The 24,692-nt window shown below is 32.2% G+C and overlaps 1 protein-coding gene and 1 pseudogene across 1 annotated transcript in view; one reads left to right on the top strand and one right to left on the bottom strand.

The window, feature by feature from the left end:
• Positions 1-2,928: 2,928 nt before the first annotated feature.
• The window catches only part of SEMA3E (semaphorin 3E), a 240,583-nt gene continuing 218,819 nt past the window's right edge, over positions 2,929-24,692 (bottom strand). The window contains exons 14-16 of the mRNA XM_023532583.1: positions 21,280-21,347; positions 19,446-19,585; positions 2,929-3,621 (exon numbers count right to left, since the gene is read on the bottom strand). Of these exons, the coding sequence (XP_023388351.1) occupies positions 3,169-3,621; positions 19,446-19,585; positions 21,280-21,347 (661 nt within the window). The 3' untranslated portion in view covers positions 2,929-3,168. The remainder of the gene's footprint in view (positions 3,622-19,445; positions 19,586-21,279; positions 21,348-24,692) is intronic.
• Positions 11,570-11,688, top strand: LOC111743355 (annotated as a pseudogene).

Here is a 24,692-nt window from a genome sequence, read left to right as displayed (position 1 = left end):
ACTAATTTGGGGAAGGAAAAATCTCTAAAATGTATATGGAATTGCCACTTACTAAATAGGCAAAGACTTTCTGTTCCCTTTTTCCTAGAGCTCTTATTAGTGTTTATTCCTATTTTTAATCCCTGTTTTTCCAAGTTGATAGCTTTGTACTGAAGTATTCAGTAATAAACACAAAAGAAAAATTGTCAATGTAGGATGTTAGAAATAAGAGACATCACAAATCATGATGTAAAGTCCCTTCAGATTGTAATTCTCCTTGATAACAAATCTGCATCTCTAGCTCAATGAGTGACTTAGTACTGAAAGCAGAAGTGCACACTCATTTCATTCACAGGTCCTCTCCCTCAATAGAGAACGACTTACTGGGGTCTTAAGAAGGAGACTGACCCTACATGGAAGCGCCCCCTTTGAAACTAGGATGGATAGTTATGATGCTTTTAGAGCTGTATCTTCTTAAAGGGCACTTCTTTCCTTTACTGAGTTTCTGTCTGGGGATATTGTGGCAGGGTTGGGGCAAAATCTTAATTCTTCCAAGTGTTGCAGATGGCTAACTAATCATGTGCCCTTCTCAAATTCAGGAAAGAGGAAAGAAATCTTATCAATTCATTTGTGATTGGGCATTTCCCAAATGAGATTCTGAATTTGAATGCTAATTCAAATTAGCCTGAAAGAATAAAAGACTAGGAATATGTTTTTGTGGTATGTTTCAGATTCTCAAGAAGGCCAGAGCAGCATAGGTTATTAATTTGTTATTCTTTTGAGAGGGCAATAGATTTATCTTAAAGTATGTCATGATGTGTGTGTATGGTATGTGTGTATGCACACACACCACACATACACACACACATACCTGCATGTATGGGGGAGAAAAAGGGGCAGGAGAAAAGAGAATTAAACATAAAAAAGAAAAAGTATATATGTACATATATACATACAATTGTATATATACATACACGCACATATACATTGTGGACTTGAGCCCTCAAAATTTTCTTGTTGGGTCTCTTTCAAATAAGCAATTTAAAAAGTTTTGGGTTGTATTTCTTTTTCCAGTTTAGCATTTTATGTAAAATATTTCTTTTTCTTTTAAGTCATCTCATTTTAATTGAACAGTGTGTAGTGTAGGTTCATTCAATCCTTAAGACATGTCGTAGAAAAATTATTTTCCTCAGATTTATTTCTTCACTTACCAAACATTTTAGCTCACAAGTGACATCATTTTTTGTCATTAACTGCTTGTGTTTTTAAGATTAAAATAAGTATTTCTGCCATATCTGCCTTATTTTTTTAAAAAAAATTCAAATACAGGAGAAAATCCTGCTTTCCTTTCTCTTGTGTTTAGTGGAAGCATATTTTCAATAAATTGTTTATTGACTTATCTGGTCACTTTGAGTATTTCAGATATAAACTTTGCTAAGGATCCTGTTATCTGTGGTTATGGTTCTCTTTCTCCATGTTAGGCAGCTTTTACTGAAATAGTTTTTTATTAATATAACTTTCAATACATCTGTTTTCAGTTAATTTTGGTGGGCAACAATGACCTCGAGTGGATTCTTATGTAAATAGCAACCAGGTTTTTCAGAAAATGTTAATTTTCAATATATTTGTTTTCTTTAGACCTTTTGGAGCTTGGTGGCTTACTGAATTAACTTTTTAAACTTTCTTAAAACATTTATGTATTTGCTAAATTTAGAATAAAATCGAAAGTCATTATAAGTCTTCAATACTTTAATTTTCTTAACTATATAGTCTAGAAGCTAATTTTAAAACTAAAATGAATATTATTTAAAATTAAAATAAAAATATTTATGTTTTCATGTGTAATTATTTTTTAAAAAATTTTATTTAAATGAAAATCTCAAAAATTTTATATTTAAAAGAGGTAATTGCCAAATAAAATAGAAGAAAAACTTTAGGGAATAAACATTTTCAAAGATACAAGCTCTCGATAATATTTATAAGAGAAAAAGTAAAAGCACTCCAAACATCTTGCTAGTTAAGTGAACTCATGAAACATTTTTCCCATTTGTTAATATAAAACAGGGAAATTTGATAACAGAGCAAAATGCTTTAATATTTTTTCATAAATAAAACATTATGTTTCTCAAATATATTCTAGAGTTCAGGGAAGATTATTTAGAAGGCATGAAATTTAATTCTTATAGAGCTTCAGTGCTGTAATATAGTCATTTTGGGATTGTGAGGTAATAAGTTAATCATAACATGTTATTTCCATCTTAAAGCATGACATAAACATTAACACATTTTTATTTTGCTTAGTTTTCTTCTGAAATAGATTAGATATGCTTAAATTACTTTCAATTTTTTTACTAGACAAACTGCAGTTAAAAAAAAAAAGAGAGAGAGAGAATATACTTTTTCTCCCAGAAGAGGGCAGCAAAAAAGTTTTCAGTTCTGACTGTAACTCCATCTGTTTTGACATTCTGTGATATCTTTCTGAAAAGTTACCTTCACTTCATTCTTTCACACTGGAGTGAACTTGAAAAATGTGTTTTCTTCATGAAACATAACCATTGTGAATGTGGTTTAATAAATGTTTTATGAAGTTCTCAAGCCTCAAGGTGACCACAATTTTTCTTTCATGCTTTACAATAATTACAATATACCCGCTTCATAAAACTCATGGCTTTGACAACACTAATACAATAATTATTTAAAAAGTACAGATAGTTCAAATGAGAATGCTAAAGTATCTGATATTGTGTATATTTTACATTGTGGTGAAAAGGAAAAATTCAGAAAGATTAAAACATTTATTTTTATTTTTCTGTGATTATTAAAATATTTAACTTTTTCATCAACTTTCCAATAATCTTAAGTCTTCCAAGGGTAAAATAATATTTGCCATGGAAATACAGCCAGGTATTCAAGACTACAGCTATGGTCAATTTTTGATAAATATAATGTGAACCATTAAGCAATACACTTACTTTAAAAATTAGTTAATTTTATGTGATATTTAACCAACCAAATGAGTATGTGGAATAATTTACCGTAACATCTCTATAGTCTTTTCTGTATTACAGAAATCTCTTTTAGGTAATGCAAAGAAGTTGGATAGTTTCTCATTTTTTTTTTTCCTTTTCCTTCTATTTCTTTAGGTTCCAAACATAAATCCTTCAGAAGCCAGTCAATGGTTTCACCCTATCAGGAATCCAGTGTATGCCTGGGCAGGCGATAGTGCTCAGATTTGGGACGGAGCTTCTTTTCCTGTGGGTTGGCATACTTCCACTTGGAAGGTGACATTTTATGCTTTTTCCTCTTCTTATCTGTGCACCATACCTTTTCACAGTATTCTTCCACTCTCTGGAAATTGCTGTAGCCAATCAGCTGCAAGAATTCCTTGTACCACGGTTTTGTTCCCTGTGAGATGCTGCTATGAGCAGGACAAGGCATCTTGTGAGGCCCATCTTCTTCATAGTCTTTGTTAAACATTTCCTCTACTCTCTCCTCTTCCACTACCTCCAGGGTGATTTTACGGACAGTATGGACAAAACTATGCTCTACTGTCTGGCAAAAGTAGGTACCAGCATCTATTTTGCGTACTCTTAGAAAGAGTAAACCGAGGTCCATCTTAACCACTCTGTCATCTGTCTTCACCTGCAAGAACAAAAAAATTTAATGGCACTGGAATGCTATCCAGAAGAGAAAAACACCAACCTATAACCCTTTCCATTATCATCTTGAGTTTTCCATTTTAATTATCATGTAATGAAATCTTGAAAGTCTTACCTATATAACAGAGAAAGAAGGGATGGGGCTAAGTAATGAAATCAACTCTGTGGGGTCTGTGTGGGGTGTGTGTGTGTGTGTGTGTGTGTGTGTGTGTGTGTGTACGTGTATGTGTGCTCTGAACTTAATTACATTTGAGGTCACTTCATATCAATCCCTCAAAGGTCATTTCATATTAGTATTTTTAAGAGCACAGTGAGAGAGTTTTCTCTAGTGATTTCAATTAATCATTAGGAAAAGAAAAACATCCAGTTCAATATAGCACTCTAAGTTACAGTAAAATAAAAATTGTTCAAATTTATCTAATTTCTTTTTTAATGGACATAACAAATTCCATTTCTCACATTATTAGTTCAGGGCTTCTCACATTATGCCTTCCAGGTGTTAATGACCGGTGCTTCTATAAGCATCTCTATTAAACAATTGGGCTACTTTCACTATATTTACACACACACACACACACACACACACACACACACACACACACAATTACCCAATTAAGTGAGCATTTCTTACATTTCCACAATGCTGTCCATTTAATAGAGATTAAAAAATTAACAAGTAAAATCCAAATTTTGCCCTGAAGGTCCTCACGGTCTAGCAAATATTAAGTCTTCAATGCTCAAATATCTTCTTTTTCTGTTTGTGACATAATACATTTTGCACATTATTTCTATAAATAATTATGATTCAGGGTAAGAAGACCACAATACGGCTTTCAATAAATAACTCACATTTTATTACAGTTGTTGTACTAGTGAGTATATAATTTGACATATATAAAATCATATAAAACTATATTCAAATACTGGAACCACACTCTACTAATTTTGTGATCTAGGGCATTTATGTATATTTTCTGCTTTAGTTTTCCCTGTAAAAATGGAGATAATAATCCTAATGTTACTTGGAGAGTTGCTGTGAAATTTAAAGTAACACAGGTGAGAATATTTTCTACAATGTGTCAATACTTACCTCTACCTTTCCTTATATATAATCCTCTAGCTAAAAACAAATTGATATGTGTTTTCATGTAGCCCAGGATCATGAAAATATAAAGGTGATTCACACTGTACTGGCTGACCTCCCCTTTGAGATTACAAAACAAAAGCAATATTCATCTTTGCCAATATAAAAGGCGTATAGCAGCAACAACCACAACCACAATGGTGGTAAAGGCCATTCTGGCAAGCATGTTTTTATCCCAGTGGTAGGTCCTAGCAAGTCCTGCCAGGCTCAGCTCTCTCAAGCCTTGGTCAGTTTGAGCATGTCCAAAGTTGCAATGTGACTCATGTGTAATCACTCATGTGTGGTTATTTCTATAATTTGAGATAATGTGGCATAATGACATTAGTGGTATAGAAGGAGACTGTATCTCAAATAGAAATGTTAACGATACATTATGAGGCTCTCCGAGGTATTTTTTTTTTTTCAGCTATGTAAGGTAAATTAATTACTTTGCAGCTTCAGAGTGACATAGTTGTGTGACAAAAGGGGCTCCATATGTCCGTCATAGGAGCTCCCCTTGACTTGGCAGGACCACGCCTTGGTAGACAGAATGCTATCGCCATTAACTTAAGAAGTTCTCCACTGAGGAATCAGGAAGAGCCCTCAACGCTAAAACATCTTTACTATTTAAAAGCAATCTATTATCTATTGATAGGTTTGCTAACAATGTATCCTTGGCACCTGCCATAGCCAATAACTCTTAGAGGACTTTGTATTGCTCTGGTCATTTTCATTAGGCCCCTTGGCAGTCCTCTCCTCACCACTAGGTTTCTCCATAAACTCATCATCTATTACAACCTGGCTATCACCACACCACGCCTCCCATGATACTGACTCTGAAGGACAGCCTCCATTGTTTTTAAACTTGTGTCTACATTTGACATAGTTGGACCTGCCACTTTAAATGTCTTTTTTTTTTTTTTTTTTCCTGTGTAGTACATGCCATTATATTGTCCTGGTTCTCTTCCTTGTTCCTTCTTGGTATCTTCTGTAGATTTCTATTCCCTCTGAGGCATAATCCTCTGTTCTCGTGTTTTATTTCCATTTATTTGATAACTAACCTATTTCCTCATTTTAATCAGCTTCGCTAAGATGGTACATCTTACACATAGATAATCCACTGTTTTGTTTCTTGTGAATTACAAAACACTGAGACTTATATGATCCTTCATTATCTACAATTCAATGTTTTTCCACTCAAACTGCCCCTTCATTTACTAACTTTCCGACTTATGAAAATTATATCGTTATTCTTTTAGCCTCCTTGTCTCCAACCATTGTTCATATATACTTCCCTCTCATTATGTTCTCCAATCTGAAACACTCCAAATTCCCATCAAAATTTCTTCAGGGATGAAACAGCCATTCTTTTTCACTCTTTTTGCCATGTTAGATTCTCCTTGACCTTATCTCCTGGTAGACTCCCCCAAATCTTCCTTCTTTCTGTTCCTGCTTTCATGTCCAGCTGGATTCTGTTTCACAGTCCATCCTCTTGTCTCTGCCTAAAGAAATTTCCCTACAGTTGGTTCCTCCTCATCCAGAAAGGCTGACCTAAATGTTGTCTCTCCAATAGGGATAATGTTTCATACACCGAGTATGAAACATTATCTGCAAATATATAACAATCCTTTAATTAATTGTGTTTTTACAAATATCTTTCCCCTTTATTTTGACAAATGTGAGTACTACTTCTTTAAATTTCATTTCTTTTTGTCATGTTCCTGACTGACTAGTTATTCAGACTCTCTGTTGCTTGCCCAAGCAGGTGAGAATTATTCAATTAACCAGATCTTGCCTTTCTAAATCAATATCCCCAACAGCTTAATGATTCTTCATTATCTACAATTCTCAGACTAACTTTCCTACTTATGAAAATTATATAGTTATTCTGTGCTTCTCAGACTACAGTTGGTGGAATAGGTGCATTTCTGGAGATCACTGAGTTTTCTAGAAGAATTTCTTAGATTAGTATGTTTATTTCAATGGTAATCAATATAAATTTTTAAAAACTATATTGATTGAGGATCACGTGGAAGATCAACCTCATATTTTTATGTTTATCATACATTCTGAATCATTTTCAATGTTTGATAGTTTCCAGCTGCTAAGAAGAACAAAAATGGATTTCATATGTTAATGTTACATTCCAGCCAAATAAGAACCAACAACATCCTTATGTAGTAATGTACATAAAAAGTTTTGAAGTCACCTGAATAAACTGTTAAGAAGATTGAGTCATCACATGGCTATAGGCAGATGTTTTACACACACACATACAACACATATGTGTTACTCTATGTCTCATATTATGTTCATAGAGACACCTTATTTAAGTGAAAAACATCATCACATTAAATAAACATTTAAGTGATGAATAATTTGTTTATATTTTATTTGTAAATTTATTTTGGTTTTACATTAAAATAAGGGTTACAAGCATAAAGAATGCATATCTGGTTTGATTCTTGTGAATATTTAATAAACATTTTAATAGAAGTCATGGTAGTTGCCCAAGGATAATATTTTACTTTTAAGGGCAGTGGCGGGGGGCAACCTATACAATACTAGAGTCAAATCTTCCTCTTCATAACTTCTCCGGCTCTCAGTTCCCTGTATTGCAACCTTATTTCCCACTTCTATGTCTTATTCTGGTCTTATTCTTTCTTTTCCTTAGTAAACTCCTTTCTGATGTTCACCTATCCACTTTTTAAAATTTCTTTCCAGGCTTAAACTTTCACTTCTTAAATGAATAAGTTCTTTAAAATAGCACATAAATATCTATTGTTTCTTTCTGTAACTCAATAGCGTCCAGGTTTGTAGCACGTAAGATGGTATTTATAATCCTTTTCCAATAATTTTATCTCTTTAACATAAATTTTATAAGGGCAAAAGTCTATCTCCTAATTATTGTGGATATTTCATAATGAATAGAGTGCTTAGAACACAGTGAAAAATGAGAACATACCAATTTGTTCAGAGTATACAAGCATATAAGGTAACAGGGTATACCAATAAGAATGTATCCAAGTTATTCATGTCTATATAAATTCAATAATGGCCTGGATAGGGAGAAAGCAAGTATAATTTCAGGAGCAGTTAGTTACTAATATAAGAGGGCTATGCTTCACAAATATATAGGGCAAGCAGTTCTGGGACACTGCCTTCACCTGAAAAGAATCTGCACACAAACATTCTCACTGAATATCATCCTTTGTTCTCTCTCTACTGTATCTCCTGTAAGAGTGAATAACACATGAGGAAATATAAAAATCATCTAGCCTAGTTTCTGGCATATAACAAGCAGTTTATGAAAGTGTTTTAAAATAAAACGAAAAGCAAAAATTGAAATAAATACAAATCCTTGATCACTGGATTAGAAATCTTTTTTTTTTTTTTTTTCAAATCTGGTATAAAAGGCAGGCATTCTTTCATAATCAGAAACCCAAGTTTGATCAACACTGCATTATGCATATATAAAGTCCAGACTGATTCAAAGATGTGGAAGCATGATGATTACAATGAGAACTGTACCATATCTTTTCTTTGAATGTTGGAGATAGGGCCTGTCTTAGAATTTAGTTTCCCCCTCCTTGTTACAGTGAATCATAAATTCAAGCATCAAAGATGTTTTAATTCACAAATCTGGATAGATGTACACTATGTAAGTTAAATAACCTCGAAAGGTAAATGTATCTTCCATGGCCTATGAATACCTAAAAATAATAAATGACTTAGAAATTTGTATTTGCAGTCCTTCCACAATTTAATCTTTCCAGTTTAGTTAACATGGGTACCTTCAGTATCAAATCTTGATTACAGAATTGTTTTCATCCAGCTATTCTTTTTCTATGTCTGCAGACCAGATTTCCTTGGTCAAGAAGATGGTACATAATACATCACTTTATCAAGTATTCTTATAGGCAATCTAAAAAAATACAGAATTTTTTACTGAAAATGGTTTTAATATTCTTAACTATAAAAATTGATTCAATATGTTTCATAAAAAAAAGTAATTGAGCAAAGAACCTTGCACATCTGGTAGCTGGTCAGGAAGAAACAGTGATTTCCATGTGTATCAACCATATGGTTCCATACTTTACATAGGAAGAGAACAGACATAAGCCTTGAATTGGTTTAGTTCAGAATATATTTAACAACGAAATTAGTTTTAGTCAAGAAATAAAGACCAAGAATTTATATATTTGTTTGTTTGTTTATCTGGCCTGTCTTCAATAAAATAAAAAAAAATTGGTTGACTTAAAGAAAAAATATTAAATATGACAGAATAAAAATAAAAATCTTCTTTTAGTAAAAACATTTTCTAATGTTAACCTGCTATATGATAGAGATGAATACCCAAAAGAGACAGGGTGAATTACTTAATAGTTTATTTGGAAAACCTATTTCACTAAATAAGAAACAAAGTTATATCGATACTTCAGATTAGTTAAAGATCCAAATGTGGAAAATGTTTCTAATACGAGATGATAATGAGAAGAAAGTTATCATAAGTAAGAACTAAAAACTACACTGTGAAAAAAATTAAAAAAACATCAAGTATATCAAAGAAGAAATGTTGAACATTTATATTCAAGAATAGATTAAAATAAAGAAGATGCAAATAACTCTGGAAAGTCAACATAAAAAAGAAAAATGAAAACAGCATATGCATAGGCAATTTAGAGAAAGAAAAACTGAATTGTTTAATAAGCATGTAGGTTAATGGTCAACTAGTCATAATAATTTTAGAAATGCAAATTTAAACAAGATAAAACCTTATACATAGAAGAAAGATAAAAATTAGAAAATACTAAATATTGATGAGGATGTGACAAAATGGGAACCCACATGAACTGCTTTGAGAGGGAAGATAGGGAAGAAATTATGGAAAGTAAACCAGCAATAATTATAGAAATGAAGGATATTGACAGTTAATAATGCAGAAATTTTCATTCAGATATAGATGGGGTTATTTTCAGAAATGATCATTAAAGACATGATGGTGCGAATGACACTCTTGGTCTACTCTTAGGAGAATAGATCAATTAAATGCATGCTATGTCAAGCAGCAGACAGAAACAATGAAATAGATACACACACAGAATAGATAAACCATAAAAACACAGTGCTGAGTTTTAAAAAGTAAGAAGCAGAATAAGATCTACAATGTATTTATTTTTATGGCTCATGCATACTCAAAATGTCATATAGTCATTCAATATACAAATATAGTATTGGACATATTCCAATCATTGCAATGGATACATCTAGGGAAACAAAGATGAAAGTGGAGAAAGGTGGTGCAGGAAAAATAAAGTCAAACAAGAGAGATTTGTGTGGACCAATCGTGACAATGTTCCATGAACTAATTATAACTAGTATGTTTAACTAAGTTATGCATCTGAAGTCAAAAACATGAACCAAAACATACAAAAAAATCTCCAGTTGTCGGTGATGATTATCCTGGTTTGATAACCAATAAACTAAGTTTGTTCGTAAGATCAGTTCCTACTCTAGTATACTACAGTCATATGCTTTAATAAATACTGCCCCCAAATAAACAATCAGCAGAAGTTTAAGGGTAATGTTTTGTTATAATTTCCACAGATAAGAATACCAAGATGATCAGGATGAGGAAAAATACGAGGACAGAGGATTAAAGTAAAGATAATATTTGAACATAAAAATACACACCATACGGCACTGAACAACTATTATAACAGGAGTATAAGTTCAATAAGAAATTTTCTAATGATGAGAGAAAAGTATGATAAATTCTAAGATCCAAAGGTCTCAGACATATTTTTAAAATTATTCCTTATGACAAGTACATCTTTTCCTGGCACCAAGGCCTGAGAAAAATCTCCTCTGTGTTTTCATAAAATGAGAGACAGGCATCAAAACAATAGCAATAGAATAAATATATTTCCTTAAGGTACTGTCTCAGTGCCAGGTGAGAAAAAGATGCTCAAGCACAGTTCAATCTAAGCTATTCAATGGGGCTAAAAAATATGGTACACATATACAATTCTAAGCTGGTATATCTTTGTCAGAGGTACATTTTCTATTCTCTAGAAGACTATATGAACTATAATTTACATTAGAACAAGAGAAATTGGAAAGTGAAAGGAATTAGCATTTTTGAGCATCTTCTGTGTGCCTGATGATGGGTTTATTGTATTACCATATTACTTTATTCAATTTGATGCCCAGAATCAAAGTGGTCTCAGTGGGATAAAGCATAGATCCACCTCTGATTCTATAGATCTAGGAAGATATAGTTAATTTTCAAAGATATTCAGTGTTGTCTTAGAAAATTAACAGAAGAAAATTCTATCTAAAACTTTAGATCTATTTCTGTTCTTATGACCACAAAATCACTTTATATTTTTTCATTCATATAATAGGAACTGTGTCTTTGCTGTGAAGAAAAAGTAAATTAATGTGCTATACTGTTAATTACTCCAGAACTAAAATATGAGGCATATGATATTGTAAAAATATGCTTGTCAAAGCTGAAAAACATATAAATTCTGAATATTTATCTGTAAAGTTTAGAAAAGATGAGCATATTTTAATAGACTGAAATAAAAACATCAAAACTGCTAAACAGATGTTTCAAATAAAGCAGAGTTCATGCACTTTATGTTATGACAACAAGAAAAACAAAAATAAATACATGAATGTGGAACAAATCTGATGTTTTGAGTACATGTGTATAAAGACAAAAATGTAAACTTATGGCTGTCATTGATTTCTTAGACTTCCTGCCAAGGGTTAGCATTGGTGAAGGTCAAGAAAATATGAATCCTACAGCCACACCACCCTGAACATGCCCAATCTCATCTGATCTTGGAAGCTAAGCAGGGTCAGGCCTGGTCAGTACTTGGATGAGAGACCACCTAGGAATAGCAGGTGCTGTAGTCATTAAAAAAATAAAATATAAAATAAAATAAAATAAAATAAAATAAAATAAATAGGCTTAAAAAAAAGAAAATATGAATCACCTAGCAAACAAGATGGTAGAAGGATGAGATGACATAATACAACTGCAACATTAAAAGTTGTAATTTGTGTACTCCATTTTCTCTATTTTGTTCTTACAAGAGAAGCTGTCTCCATAATGCATTGAATCATCAATAAAATTACATTTTAATTGAAACTGTACAAATTTAGCATGGATGCAATGAACTCTAAATTATCTGGAAGGAATTTCTGATTGATAGTAAGTGGTCTGAAGGCAGAGTTGAAAAGTTAAACTTTTGGCATAGAGTAAGAAAAAGAATTGAGAGTGATGTGAAATGAAGTTTTGGAGTTTTGATGTCAACTTACATACTCTTTTGGATTTCTATAATAAAACATGAACTATTTAAGGAGTCTATACAATACATACATTTTAAAATGAGACTTTAAAATGAAACTTTATTTTTAAGACACACACACACACACACACAAATATTTTCCCTTAAATAGAAAACCCACAATGGAAAGATCAACAAGGATCAAGGCGAAATAAATCTTCCATGCTTACCAAAAGATAAATTATAATGCTGGTCTTAGGGACCAGAGGCTTACTTGCCTCTCTCATACCACCTTGCTGTAGGCATGAAAAATTATGTATCTTGAGACTATATATACAAATTTGCACACTGGGGATTTATGTAAGTTTATTCAACTTCTTCTTAGAATATAACCTTGTTTACAGTGTTTTTGGTTTTGCAGTTAAAGATTAAAGACTAGAGTCCAAAAGAATGTACTCCAAGAAACTATTGATATTGCTTAGTTTTATTAAAACTCATTCCTATGAAATTATAGTGCTTAGCACAAAGTGAAGGTTTAGTTATTCATGAGAAGATATTTTTGTCCAAAATACAGAGATATTCTTCACAATAATACTTATTTAATAAAGTTTCACTTGAGTGTTTTCATTTGATCTCTTAAATCAGAGGTCAATAAACTTCCTGTGAAGAATGACATGGTAAAGATTTTGGGCTTTGAGGTCATATGGTCTCTGTTATGAACTGCTCAACTTTGCAGTTGTAGCAGGAAAGCAGCAATAGTCACTAGCTAAACAAATGAGAGTGGCAGTTTTCACATAAAATTTTATTTACAAAAGAGTTGGAGGGCCCGATTTGGCCTCTAGGCTGTAGGTTACCAACTTCTACTTTAAATCATTGTCAGGTTCAGAGGACTATTCTATTTTCAGGTTAAAAATAATATGCTCCAAGTGCAAAACATTCAAAGTGAGTATCACATCAAAGTGAAGCTATTTACTAATCTTGTGATTATTTTGAAGAAACTATGGTTTTCTTTATCATGATAACTAAAAATTGTACACAGTGAACTAATAAACATTTAAATCTAAGCCAATAAATACCTATTAAAATTTTCCCTCATTTACTTAGTTGTAAAATATAGTGCTTATGTATTGTAGAAAAAGAGAAATGCATAGAGAACTTGGACTTCAATTGTCCAATGAAATACCTTAAGGATGAATTTTTTTCCTTTGGGATTTTACTCAGGATTAAATTTTTAAAGTTATTTTTGAGGCTTATAAATTCGAGTATATGGAATTGCAGAAATTGAGAGTTCATAAACTAGGGCACATCACGTTAGGGTGATTTAGTTGTGTTTATAATAATTTTGTTCCCTGCAATCACAAAAATATAATTTATACATTCTTCATATAAGGAAGACTTTAGCTGGTATTCTAAATTAAAACTGTATGTAGAAATATATATGGCCATTGAATTTAAATAATTATAGAAGGCCTTAGGAATAACTAAACTTGGATTTTATGAATGAAATTATCTTATGAATATACATAAAATATTTTCTTTATCCCAATTCACAGAATGAGAGGCTTTTCTCTTCCTTCTTAGAACCCACATCTTAACTTTTTGTCTGTAATTATTTTCTCTCCCACATGGTTTTTATCGTGCTTCACCTGTTAGCTGCACATTTTCTTCTTTACGCCTATTTCCCTTCAACCTGAAAATATTACCATATCACCTTTTTTTTAAAGTAAAAAAAAAAGAAAAAAACTTCTTTCAACTCTTGTCTCTCTATGTCTACCATTCTTTCTCCTCCAAACCTTTAGGTAGAGTACACTATACTAGCTGTTTCTAATACAACACAGCCCTACTGAATCACTTATCCTATTGCTAGATAGCTTCCAGCTCAACAACCATTCCACTGGCTACATTCTCACTAGAGACCGTGTACTTATTTTCTGAAATTTTCCAAGGGTGATGTTTATTACTTTGCCCTTATCTAATTCATTTTTGATGAGTATTATACCACACTATCTTGATGCCACTTAAGCTATACATACTACTTTAGTGTACTTAAGCTATATATACTACTCGAGATATTTTTACTATTTGTGTACTTTTTGGCAATTACTTAACCACATTTCTATAATCCATATAATACTACCTCAGAGAAATTTTGTAAGTGTTAAATAGTCTACTACATGTAAAGTACTTAGAATTGCATGGGGTGCATAGTAAGCACTAAATGAAAGCTAACAATAATTATTTGTTTTTCCATCTTCATTTAGTCTTTTAGCATTTGTCTTCTAATTTTTCCTTAGGTATGGGTTTTCTCCTTGATTCTAGCATTAGTTTACATTGCTTCTTATTTACTCATTCTCCAAGGTAAGTGACGGTAGTTGGAGGTACCACTGCGTGGTGACAAAGGGCCTAGAATTGAAAACAATCTGTTTGGGCTCAAATTCAGACTGATTTCACAGGCTATGTGAAGTTATGCAAGTAACTGAATCTCTCTGTGCTTCAGTTTCTTTATAAAGTGGGAATAATAATAATAATATCTATTTCATAAGACTATTGCAAGGATCAAAAGTATTATTATATTTAAAATGCTTAGAACAGTGCCTGGCACACAGTAAAGTGATATTTAAGTATTGATGGTTGGTATATTATTCTTACTTTTGTTATCTCCTTGAATTTAATTACTACTTCTTGCTGATCTCTCTCACACATCTTTTGTCATATCAAATCTTTCCTTTGGGCAATATATTCCTTAATATGAAGATACCAGAAGGCCAGCTCCAGCTGAATGAATGCTTTACATGAGTTCCCAACTCAACATGGTCAAAAATGAGCTCAACATCTTTTTCCTAAACCTTCTTTTTACATTCTTTGAATCATGTTACCATACCATTAGCCACATAAACACTCAAACAAGGAACATGTGAATCATTTTGATTGCTTCTCTTTTATTTCAAATATCAAATACATTCAATATTATCTCATAAAAATTAAAAATGCCTTTTCCAATCCTGCTACCACAGTTTAGTTTTGGTAAAAAAATCTTTCAGTTGACTATTGAAATATCTTCTTAAATGGTCTTCTTGACTTTTTGCTTATCCTCTAAGACTGTGTACCAGTTTCTAGAGTAATGTGCCTAAGCAGTTTTTCTAAGGTGTTCTCATTGGCTTACAAAGTGAAATGGTTCCTTGATCTACCTATTATTTTTGCTTCCTTATTCTTAGTCATAGATCTACACTTACCATATTGTTTCTCATTTTCATCACATATGCTTATATTAATTAACTTTTATTCATTCATTAAGATATGAGTCAAATGTCATCTCTACCTTGAGTCATTTACATCTGCAGCCTCCATCCTTGACCTGTTGGTTGAGACCATTTTCTTTTCCATAATTTCAACATAAATGTAAAAACATTTTTTTTATTATTATCTGTTTACATTCTTGTATTCACTATAAGACTATAGGCTTCAAAAGAGCTAAGGCTATAATTTATTCATCACCTATTAAAGTAGGCTCCAAGAGAATATTTATTTAGTCCAAAACATTAATTGCAGACACTTAAACACAGAGGAAAGTAAAAGGCTGAAAAAGTATTCCATTTGAGATTTTAAACAGCCTTCACAAATCTCAGTAATGTCTGAGAGCATATGTACATTGCTATTATGTATATGAAGTAAACACTAGCACATTATTTGACCCTGAAGATAAAAAGCACATACAAGTTAATATTGTGTCATTGAACATAAAATTTATGTCCCTCTCACCTCAATGATTATCTGCTTCCATCTTTATCCCCATTGCCATACTATATCCTTAAAATAATAACCAAAATAATCTTTTTAAAACCAAATTTTGATCACATCACAGCTCTGCTGAAAACTACCCAACGGCTTTCTATTTAATTCAGAGCAAACACCAAAGACACTTTAGAAGGGCTTACAAATCTCTGCTTGACCCACTCTTTACCTCACCCTTTGACTCATAGTATGTCTCCCCAGTGCTCATTCGCCTCCAGCCACACTGCTCTTCACGCTGATATTCTTTGAATATACCAGGAGTGCTCCTACCTCAGAGCCTTTGCATCTTCTGTTTGCACTGTCCAAAAGTTTTTCCCCAGCACTGTCACATGACCTATTATCTCCTTCAACTCTCCTTCCAAATGTCACTTTGCTGTTGACCGTCTTAATGGGACACTCCATGAACATCCCTTTAAAATTGCAACCTCTTTCTGCAAGTAATCTCTCTTGTATTTTTCTCATCATCTTCTGATAGATTATATATAATTATGATTTAGTCATATTGTTGTTATCATCATCATCATCATCATCATCATCATCATATCTTTATTCTCCAGAATACAAGTTCTATGAAAGCAGAACGTATGATAGGTGCTCTATGGTAGATGCTCAATAAATTTCAAAGGAATGACTAAAGCATTATTTTAGTTAAAAACATAAGAAAATGAGGTAGAGTGTTTTGAGTTTTATATTTACATAGGCTTAAATGATAGAGGACACTTATTCTGATATGGAATCCTTCTACCAACAGGCATAGAGTAAAAGCCTGAAAAGACAATGTGAGAATGGAAATACACTGAGGTATATATCATATAACAATGATTCCTGGTATTAAGGCTTAGAGTAGGAACTGTTCAAATTATCAGCAGGTTCTCAGACATCTAAACATAAGGAGCAGTGCCTTTGCTATCAAGGTTGCAGCATTATGCTCCACTAAATTCTGATGAGAAACAAAATCTGTATCTATCCCTATCCCTATCCCTATCCTTATCCCTATCCCTATCCCTATCCTTATACCTATACCTATATCTATACCTTCATCTACATCTATGTCTACATCTACATCTATATATCTCAAGCTGACATCAGGACATTTTTCAGAAATCAAATTCCAGTTTTCTATTTGTCCATGTGCCAAAGCACTTAAAACTGTATTTTTAATCCAATTTCAGAAGGTTGTGTGGCTTAGTGGAAAGAACAGAGATCTAAATTTGAATCACTTTACTAGCTGTGAATAACTAGTAAAGTTCTATGTCTAAATTACCTCATCTGTAAATATTTATTTTAGAATAAAGTGGTATATTATATAAAATGCATATGTCAAATTCCTAGTTATTTAGACAACATATAAATGTAAAAGAGCTCTGCTTCGGAGTCAGAAATAACTGGTTCACACCTTGGGTCCGTTACTGACTTTGTTTATGAGCTATGCTTCTTTTAGTTTCTGCATTTGGAAGATGAGGATTATTACATCTGATGTGAAGTCATGAGAACTAAGAATAATAAAGTAAAGCATCTACCATGGTTCATGCAGTAGATATACACCAAAACATAGCCCCATCCATCAAATTTTTTCTATTAAGTCTTTTTCCTTAGGATATCATAATAACTGAGGCACATCATAATCAATCAAGTCATCAAGACAAAGGAAAATGCTCTTTTATTAAGTACTTATAAAGTAGGTTTTCAATAAACACTTATGAAATAAAAAATATAGAGATTGTGTCATATGTGGTATATAAAGAAGCAAGAGATTATAAAGTACATATCTGAGAGAACTGCAGTAATCTAATTGAGAAACTAGATGACTGAATTATGTAGCATTTCTAAAGATTCACTTGAGCAAAAATTTTATCCACCTGAATACGTGGTTTCTGGATAACTCCAGAAGACTGAGATTAGATTTGCAGGCAGACACTCCAGACTCAAAGATTTCAGTTCAATAAAAGGAAGATGAGTATATGACAACTAATTATTTTTTTTACAAAGGCTATTGTCTGATTGCAAATTAATATTTTTGTGGTTTATGTCTGCAAAGAGCCTTGATGGCTAAAAGCATTTCCATGTGAGGTAAGAACTGAAGAAGGTGAATTTAAACATCCCTTACCATGGCCAATATTTGATAACAAAATGATTATCTTATATGTCTCATAGTAACTACAATAAATGCAAAAATGGTCTTTAAATAAAACTGTGAACTCTAAAAAGTCTTAACAAGACTCTAAATGACTCTAAAATACTTTAAAAGGACATATAAGCAAATTTATTCTGTTTGTATCTACAGCATACACATTCAGCTTTTGTTGAAGTCAACAATGTTGTGTTTTGTTTTAGACTGTGAATAAATCAATATATATTGCTATGTCGATAGAGTTTAAGTGCTATCTTATTATGACAAAACTACTAATGCAGAGAGTAAATTCAAAACTTCTAATATCAGTAAATATATCAATCAAGAATATTTGAATATAGTTGAAAATAGGGACTCAAATTTGGGTAAAGAAGTAGATTACATCAACAATGTGAGAAAGAAGCTTAAAAGTTAACATAGTGATGGCTGCAATATGTCGAATGATTTTTGGTAAAGATTTCCAAATAAGACAGACCATGGTGGGTTCCAAATTAGAAACAGAACAACCTGCATGAATAAAACTGCTGATGAAAGAATTACTTTTGTCTTCAGAAGCTATTCAACTGAAGGAACTATAGAATATTCCCATGATGCAATTTAAAAAAACAGTTTCACCTCTGATTTAAGGAATGGAAAATACTTTAGTGCTAAATCAGCAATTTACTTCAGCACAATATGTTATGACATTTTGTACACGTGTTTCTTCTTATGACATCATAAAATTTAGAAAAATTCTCCTTTCCTGATTGTCTTTCTATAATATCTCTAATAGCCTTTGTTAAGCTGAGGCACCTTCTTCTCTAACAGCTATCACGGGAATCTAGGATTTACAAATCTAATCATCTCCCAGAATGTACTTTATGATTTTAGATGAAAAACATGTTAGATTTTAGTTTCACTATAAGGTAGAGAAAAAGCATAAAAAGTCAACATGCTCTACATTTGGGTTCAGTAATCTTGCTTCCAATGACACGTGTTTGGTCTCCACTGCCAAAATGAGGTGGAAACTTCATTGACTCACTATCTACTATGCACCTGTTGGTTCCCCCTCATGTCCTAAGGCAGGTCTCTACAATTTCTTTCCCTTATTCAACTTGCGACCTTCTCTTTATCAAGGACCATTTCTCTAATATCCACCAAGATCTATCTCCCATTAATATAATCAAATTTTCTTCTTTCTATTTTAATTCCTCTTTAATAATAATCTAGTTTTCAAGATCTAAATTATATAGATATAGAATGTATTTATATTATGTATGTAAATATAGATGTATATAAAAATCTAGGTAGTATTTAAAAATCGTTACGTGTATGTAAATAACATATAATAAATAAATCCACTTTTAAAATGGCATATATAAACAACAGACTTTCTTTTAAGCATAAACATATTATCACCTATTTACTAATTGCACACTATATGCAAGACACCATGGTGTGAATGCGCAGCTATGAATTACCTCCTCTTTTCTTGTGTCATGTCCTTTCTGTACAAACCAGATAACTTTTGCTTGCAAAGATCGCGGAGTACATTCCAGCAAAGTACTGTTGTTCTCTATGCCATAGGCCAGTCGCTCTTCAGTCTTATCCAAAGCATCCCCTACAACATGAATGTTAACATCAGCCCAAGACTTTGATTTTATTGGCAAGCAATATTTAAAAAATATTTTAAATAATCTTTTAAAACTATATTTATATATATGTATATACATATATATATGTATATACACACACACACACACACACACACACACACACACACATATATATGTATATGATCCCTGCAACAAAGTGAATAACTTTGATTACTTATTGCAAATTTTTATGCAAGGTCATTTAACGAAGTTATTTAGAGTTAGTTGCATAAAAAAATTTTAACATTAAAAAGGCACAGCAGGCTATGGGATGGGATAGAGGAAGTAACTGGGAGCTTGGTTCCAAAGGATGAGACAAATTGGACAGTAAGAAGGTGAGTCAGTGTTAAAATCATCATCAGTGTTAAATTTATGGGAAATCAACGGTAAGTGCTTTTCAAAGCAGGCAAAAGAAGGTGAGAACCAAATGCTCACTCAAGACATAGGACCCAATTCATGATGACAAAAGCAGAAAGCAGAAATCTAGGTGATGTGTGCTTTCTAAGCGTGAGTGATATATTGACAAGGAATTGCACTTATCCAGATATTGGGCTCCTGCACTAAGAGAAGAATATGAAATTGTACTAAGGACTTTGTGAACCAAAGCTTCCTGATTATAATCTATATCTCAGACCAGAAAGGCTCTCACTGGACTTGAACTCAAATTTGCATACAGCAAGTATACCTAATTAAAGTGGGTAATAAAAGCCATAGAATTTATTTTTTTGTTTTAACCAAGATCAAATTCAACAACTAGGCCCCAGGAGGTTTTCCCTATTCCTGTGTCCTCCTCACCTTCAAAGTTGACCTCTGTTTCCCTAAGATTAAGATCCTGCCTTTCTCTAGCCAATATTCTCAGAGACTTATGACCTGCACAAAATCCTGAGTCACCTTGAGGTCTAGCAAACTACTACTGGACCGCAGTCTCTGAATCTGTGTGGAAGCACTGCTGGTCTCTCAGGCATGGTGTCCCTTCCCCCTGTTACTTCTTATGAAATCTGTGAAACCAGTGACACCAAGCACAGTCTGTTCACCATCCACTATCATAGCGTGAAAGACATGACACTATCGTTCTGTCTTGTTCGACTCCCTTACATTTGCCTAAAAATGAAATTTTCTCTCATCCTTTATCCATCAGACCACCCACCACAGTTCCTCAGAAATCCAATCTGTACCCACCAACCCGAGCTCTTGGCTTACCCTACTCTGGTGAAAGAATCAAAGTTTTACGCTTTATTCTATTCCAAAGCTTAGTAGGTGACTTGAGACAAGTTAGATCACTCTTGATAAATGTACCATAAATTATATAACATGGTGAAGATATTCCCAGTGTTGAGATGAAGAGTTAAGTCCTGCAAATTGCTATGACATCAGCTACCTAAAATATGCATCATTCTGTTCTAGGATTACTCTGTTTTGGGGTTTAATAGTAAAGTTTGACAGTGGCATATAAAATTTATTTATAAATTTTATAAGTAAAAAAGGTAAAAATTATATGTCAAATCCACAAAATTTTAACTAATGGAAGAAAATACTTTCAGTAACATTGTTCTTGTACATATCGATCACAAAGAAAACAAGGATCCTTTTTAAGAAGTTTGCAGTTTCTCTTCAATGTACACTCTAAGTAACCCATAGCAATTGATTTTCTATGGATTACCGACAAACTGCTGTCCAAAGCATTGCTGAGCTGCATTTCCATGCCGAATGTCTTGTCTGCGAAACCGCCTGAAAGAAAGTAAATGAATTTAGGAGACATTCAGATTTCAATTTTCCAGACTTTAAAATATAGCCAACTGCATTAAAGATTCAAGTGGTATTCTGCTACTGAAAAATTGATTGGTCATGTGAAACAAGGATAAAATCCAAGTTTCATAGTTTTCCATATCTCCATTGAATAGTATTCAATGGATAAGATCTATATAAAACTATTCTTTAAATATTCACATAAATTTGAATTCTGGATTGGGAAACAGTAATCTAAAAAGGTTCTTTTTACATTTAGTTAAAAATTTAGTTCAATAAGAATTGAAACTGGTTTGAAATGAGTATCTTTGGTGGTAAGAGATGTGTACAGACAAAGACAGTGAGATTTGAGGCATTATATTATATGTAATAATAAGGCGCATGTGAAAAGGTATCTGAATCCAAATATTTTGTTTTATTACTATCATTATCAATTAATATATACATAGTTGCCAATAAAAAGATAAAATAATAACATATTCAACTTACTCTTTTATTCAGATATAATGTGTAGAAATTATATGCCTTTATTTAATATGATGATATAGTATAGATTTTTAACATAGTGTCTTGCAAGACCTGTTGCCTATTAGAATTAGGATGACTTCTAGCATATTTTTGTATTTTATAGATTGTTTAGATATGTAACTGAAAAATAACATTCTTCAGAGAAAATGTTTTCAGAATGTCTTGTTTTAAATTTATAAGCACCTTTCTGAGGAATTAGATAATGAAAATTGTCATTATTAGTACTGAAATTTTAAAATCAAGATCTTCAGCATATTAATTCAGATTAGAAATAAAAATAGAAGTATTACATAAAGGCAGAAAATACCACTTGCTCCTCATGGCATTTCTTCAAGATTATGGGAAAGACAAACAACAAAGCAGAAGTTTTATCCTAGACGGAGATGGTGAGGTATCCAAAGCGACAATGAGATGCTTTAACATATGCAACAATAAAATTTGGAAAAGGGAGCCAGATTCAAATCCCAGTGCCACCACTGACTCTGTATGACTTTATACATATCTTTCAATTTCCTGGTTCTAAAATTGTTCTGATGCCTCAAATCAATTCGTCTCATTTGTTTTTGTTTTTGTTTTACTCTAGGTTTTCTTCACTGCCTTCAAATAATAACGGAACATTATCGGAGTTAGAGTGTTTTCTCACATATGAGTTCAGATGTGAGAACTTAGCAACTCAATACTTGAACAGCAATTGCTTAAGAATTTCCCTATATTAAAACTTAAGTTAGATGAACACTTCCAATCAATTTTTAGGATTATGACCTTTGTGTAAAACTATACTTTTTTTATTGTTGATTTGAAAACCCTACCTAAAGACCTGGGATTTACAAGTTAAGATAAAACTGCCACATGAATCATTCTATTCGGTTAAATTGAAAATAGAATTTGACAGTAAAGAGCAAAAGTAAAAGTTTTATGCTCTTGTATTAATTTATACCAACATGTATAGCTATTATACAACTGGTAGCAGCTCTAGATGAGAATTAAACTGCTTTCGTTAAATTCTCACTTCCCTGAGTATTTCTTTGGTGTTAGGAATCCAAAGTGTGATGAACAATAATGAATAACGGAGCAGGGGTAAATCAATAAAATGGGAGATAGTTTCCTTTTCAGGAACGATGTTGTGTCATGTTTATTTTAAAGTGATGTGAGAATAAAGGAAAGTAGAATCAGATAATTCTAGATAAGCGGTGTGAATAATAACTGCAAAAATTTTGTTTGAAATAATTGGAAATGTGCATTTAAAAAGAAGGATAGCACATTCTTCGAGGTTTCAGTTCATTTGTACAATCATAATATAGCTACCCTTTATTTCAGCATTTAAAAAGGAATGCAAATGCTCAGGAATTTTGGAAAGATTAAGCAAAGTTACATTTTATTCTCAAAATTGCATATTTTTCTTACATCCTTTGCCTCTTAGAAACTTTTTAAGAGAACACTGGAAATAGACAAAATACAAAAGAAAGAGAAGAAAAAGACCTAGCTCTATAAATTATAGTGCTTTTGGAAGACTATTTTAAACAAGTGATTTGGATTGTGAATTAATATTTTTTCTTTGTTGACTCATTTTCACTATGAACAGAAAAGTACTTATTTTAATGGCCAGTTTCTAATTTCTGCTGCTAGTTAGGTCTGAAGCAAAATGATCTGCTATAAAAGCAAACTATGTTCCCTTCATGTGCTGGAACTTATCCAAAAAGTTCTCCTCCAGGGGTGAGTGATGGTTCAAAAGAATCTGACACCACTGAAAGATCTCTATTACATGTCACTGAACTGAACTAATTCATTTATGAAGCACAGCTCCTGACTCCAGCGTTTCACTCCTTCCTGTCTACAATTTTTTCCATTCATTTATCTTTTTCTAAATAACTCTTTTCGCCCACCCCTTTTAAATACTCTTATGAGATGTATCATATACCAAGAAATATTGTGCAATGGAAACTGCTCAGTGAAATTATTATCACTATTGAATGTCTAATAAAAAAAACCATTTTATTCATAAGTATTTGAAGCAAGGCTTGTAAACATTTTTATTGTTGCTAATAACAGTATAATAATTAACTTTATTATTTTTGGTAAAATTACCTTTTCACCCTCAGATTCCCCTACTTCGCTCCTATGGAACTAAAAAAATTTCTCTGAATGTTCTATGCTTTTGTACAAACAATTAATTCCCTTTAGCTAGGATCACCTTGTATCTCTATCTTCAAGACTGAGTTCAAAGGCTGGGTTATTTTGAGAATTAAATAATGTATTATGTGTATTGAGCTTAGTCCAGTACCTTGTACCTGGTAAGTCTCAGTAGTGATCTACTTACTTAGAACTCCATTCTCCACTTTACATTCTTATTTCTCATAGATTAGGGGCTGTGATTATTTCTCTATGCCTCTCACATATACTACAGTAATTGGCTTAATGGGTGAATAAGTCATTAAAAATATATTCAAATAACATGGCTATATTCTATAAAAATTATTTTCAAATATCAATAAGCATTTGTATAAAATCAATTAATTTACTCAATTCTTAATATAGTTGGTAACTTATTTAGTTCATAAATGTCCTCTCACAGCATCTTTTCATTATCTGTTTATTAGCTTATTATATCCTTACTTATTGAAACGTTAATTTATCTAAGGTCAAATTAACAAATGTTTTGAATTAATGACTAATTTTTTTAATGAAATTCTACTATATATGTGAACCTATAAAAATAAACTATATTAAATGATTAAATTAAATTTTGAAAATGATTTAAAGAAAAGTAACCCAAAGTGAAAGAGTAAGAATAATTGAAGT

The sequence above is a fragment of the Pteropus vampyrus genome, unplaced genomic scaffold (genome assembly GCF_000151845.1).
Source record: "Pteropus vampyrus isolate Shadow unplaced genomic scaffold, Pvam_2.0 Scaffold4, whole genome shotgun sequence".
In the NCBI taxonomy this organism is placed as follows: domain Eukaryota; kingdom Metazoa; phylum Chordata; class Mammalia; order Chiroptera; family Pteropodidae; genus Pteropus; species Pteropus vampyrus.
The sequence above is the reverse complement of the archived record's forward strand: the minus strand, read 5'-3'. Positions and strand labels throughout refer to the sequence as shown.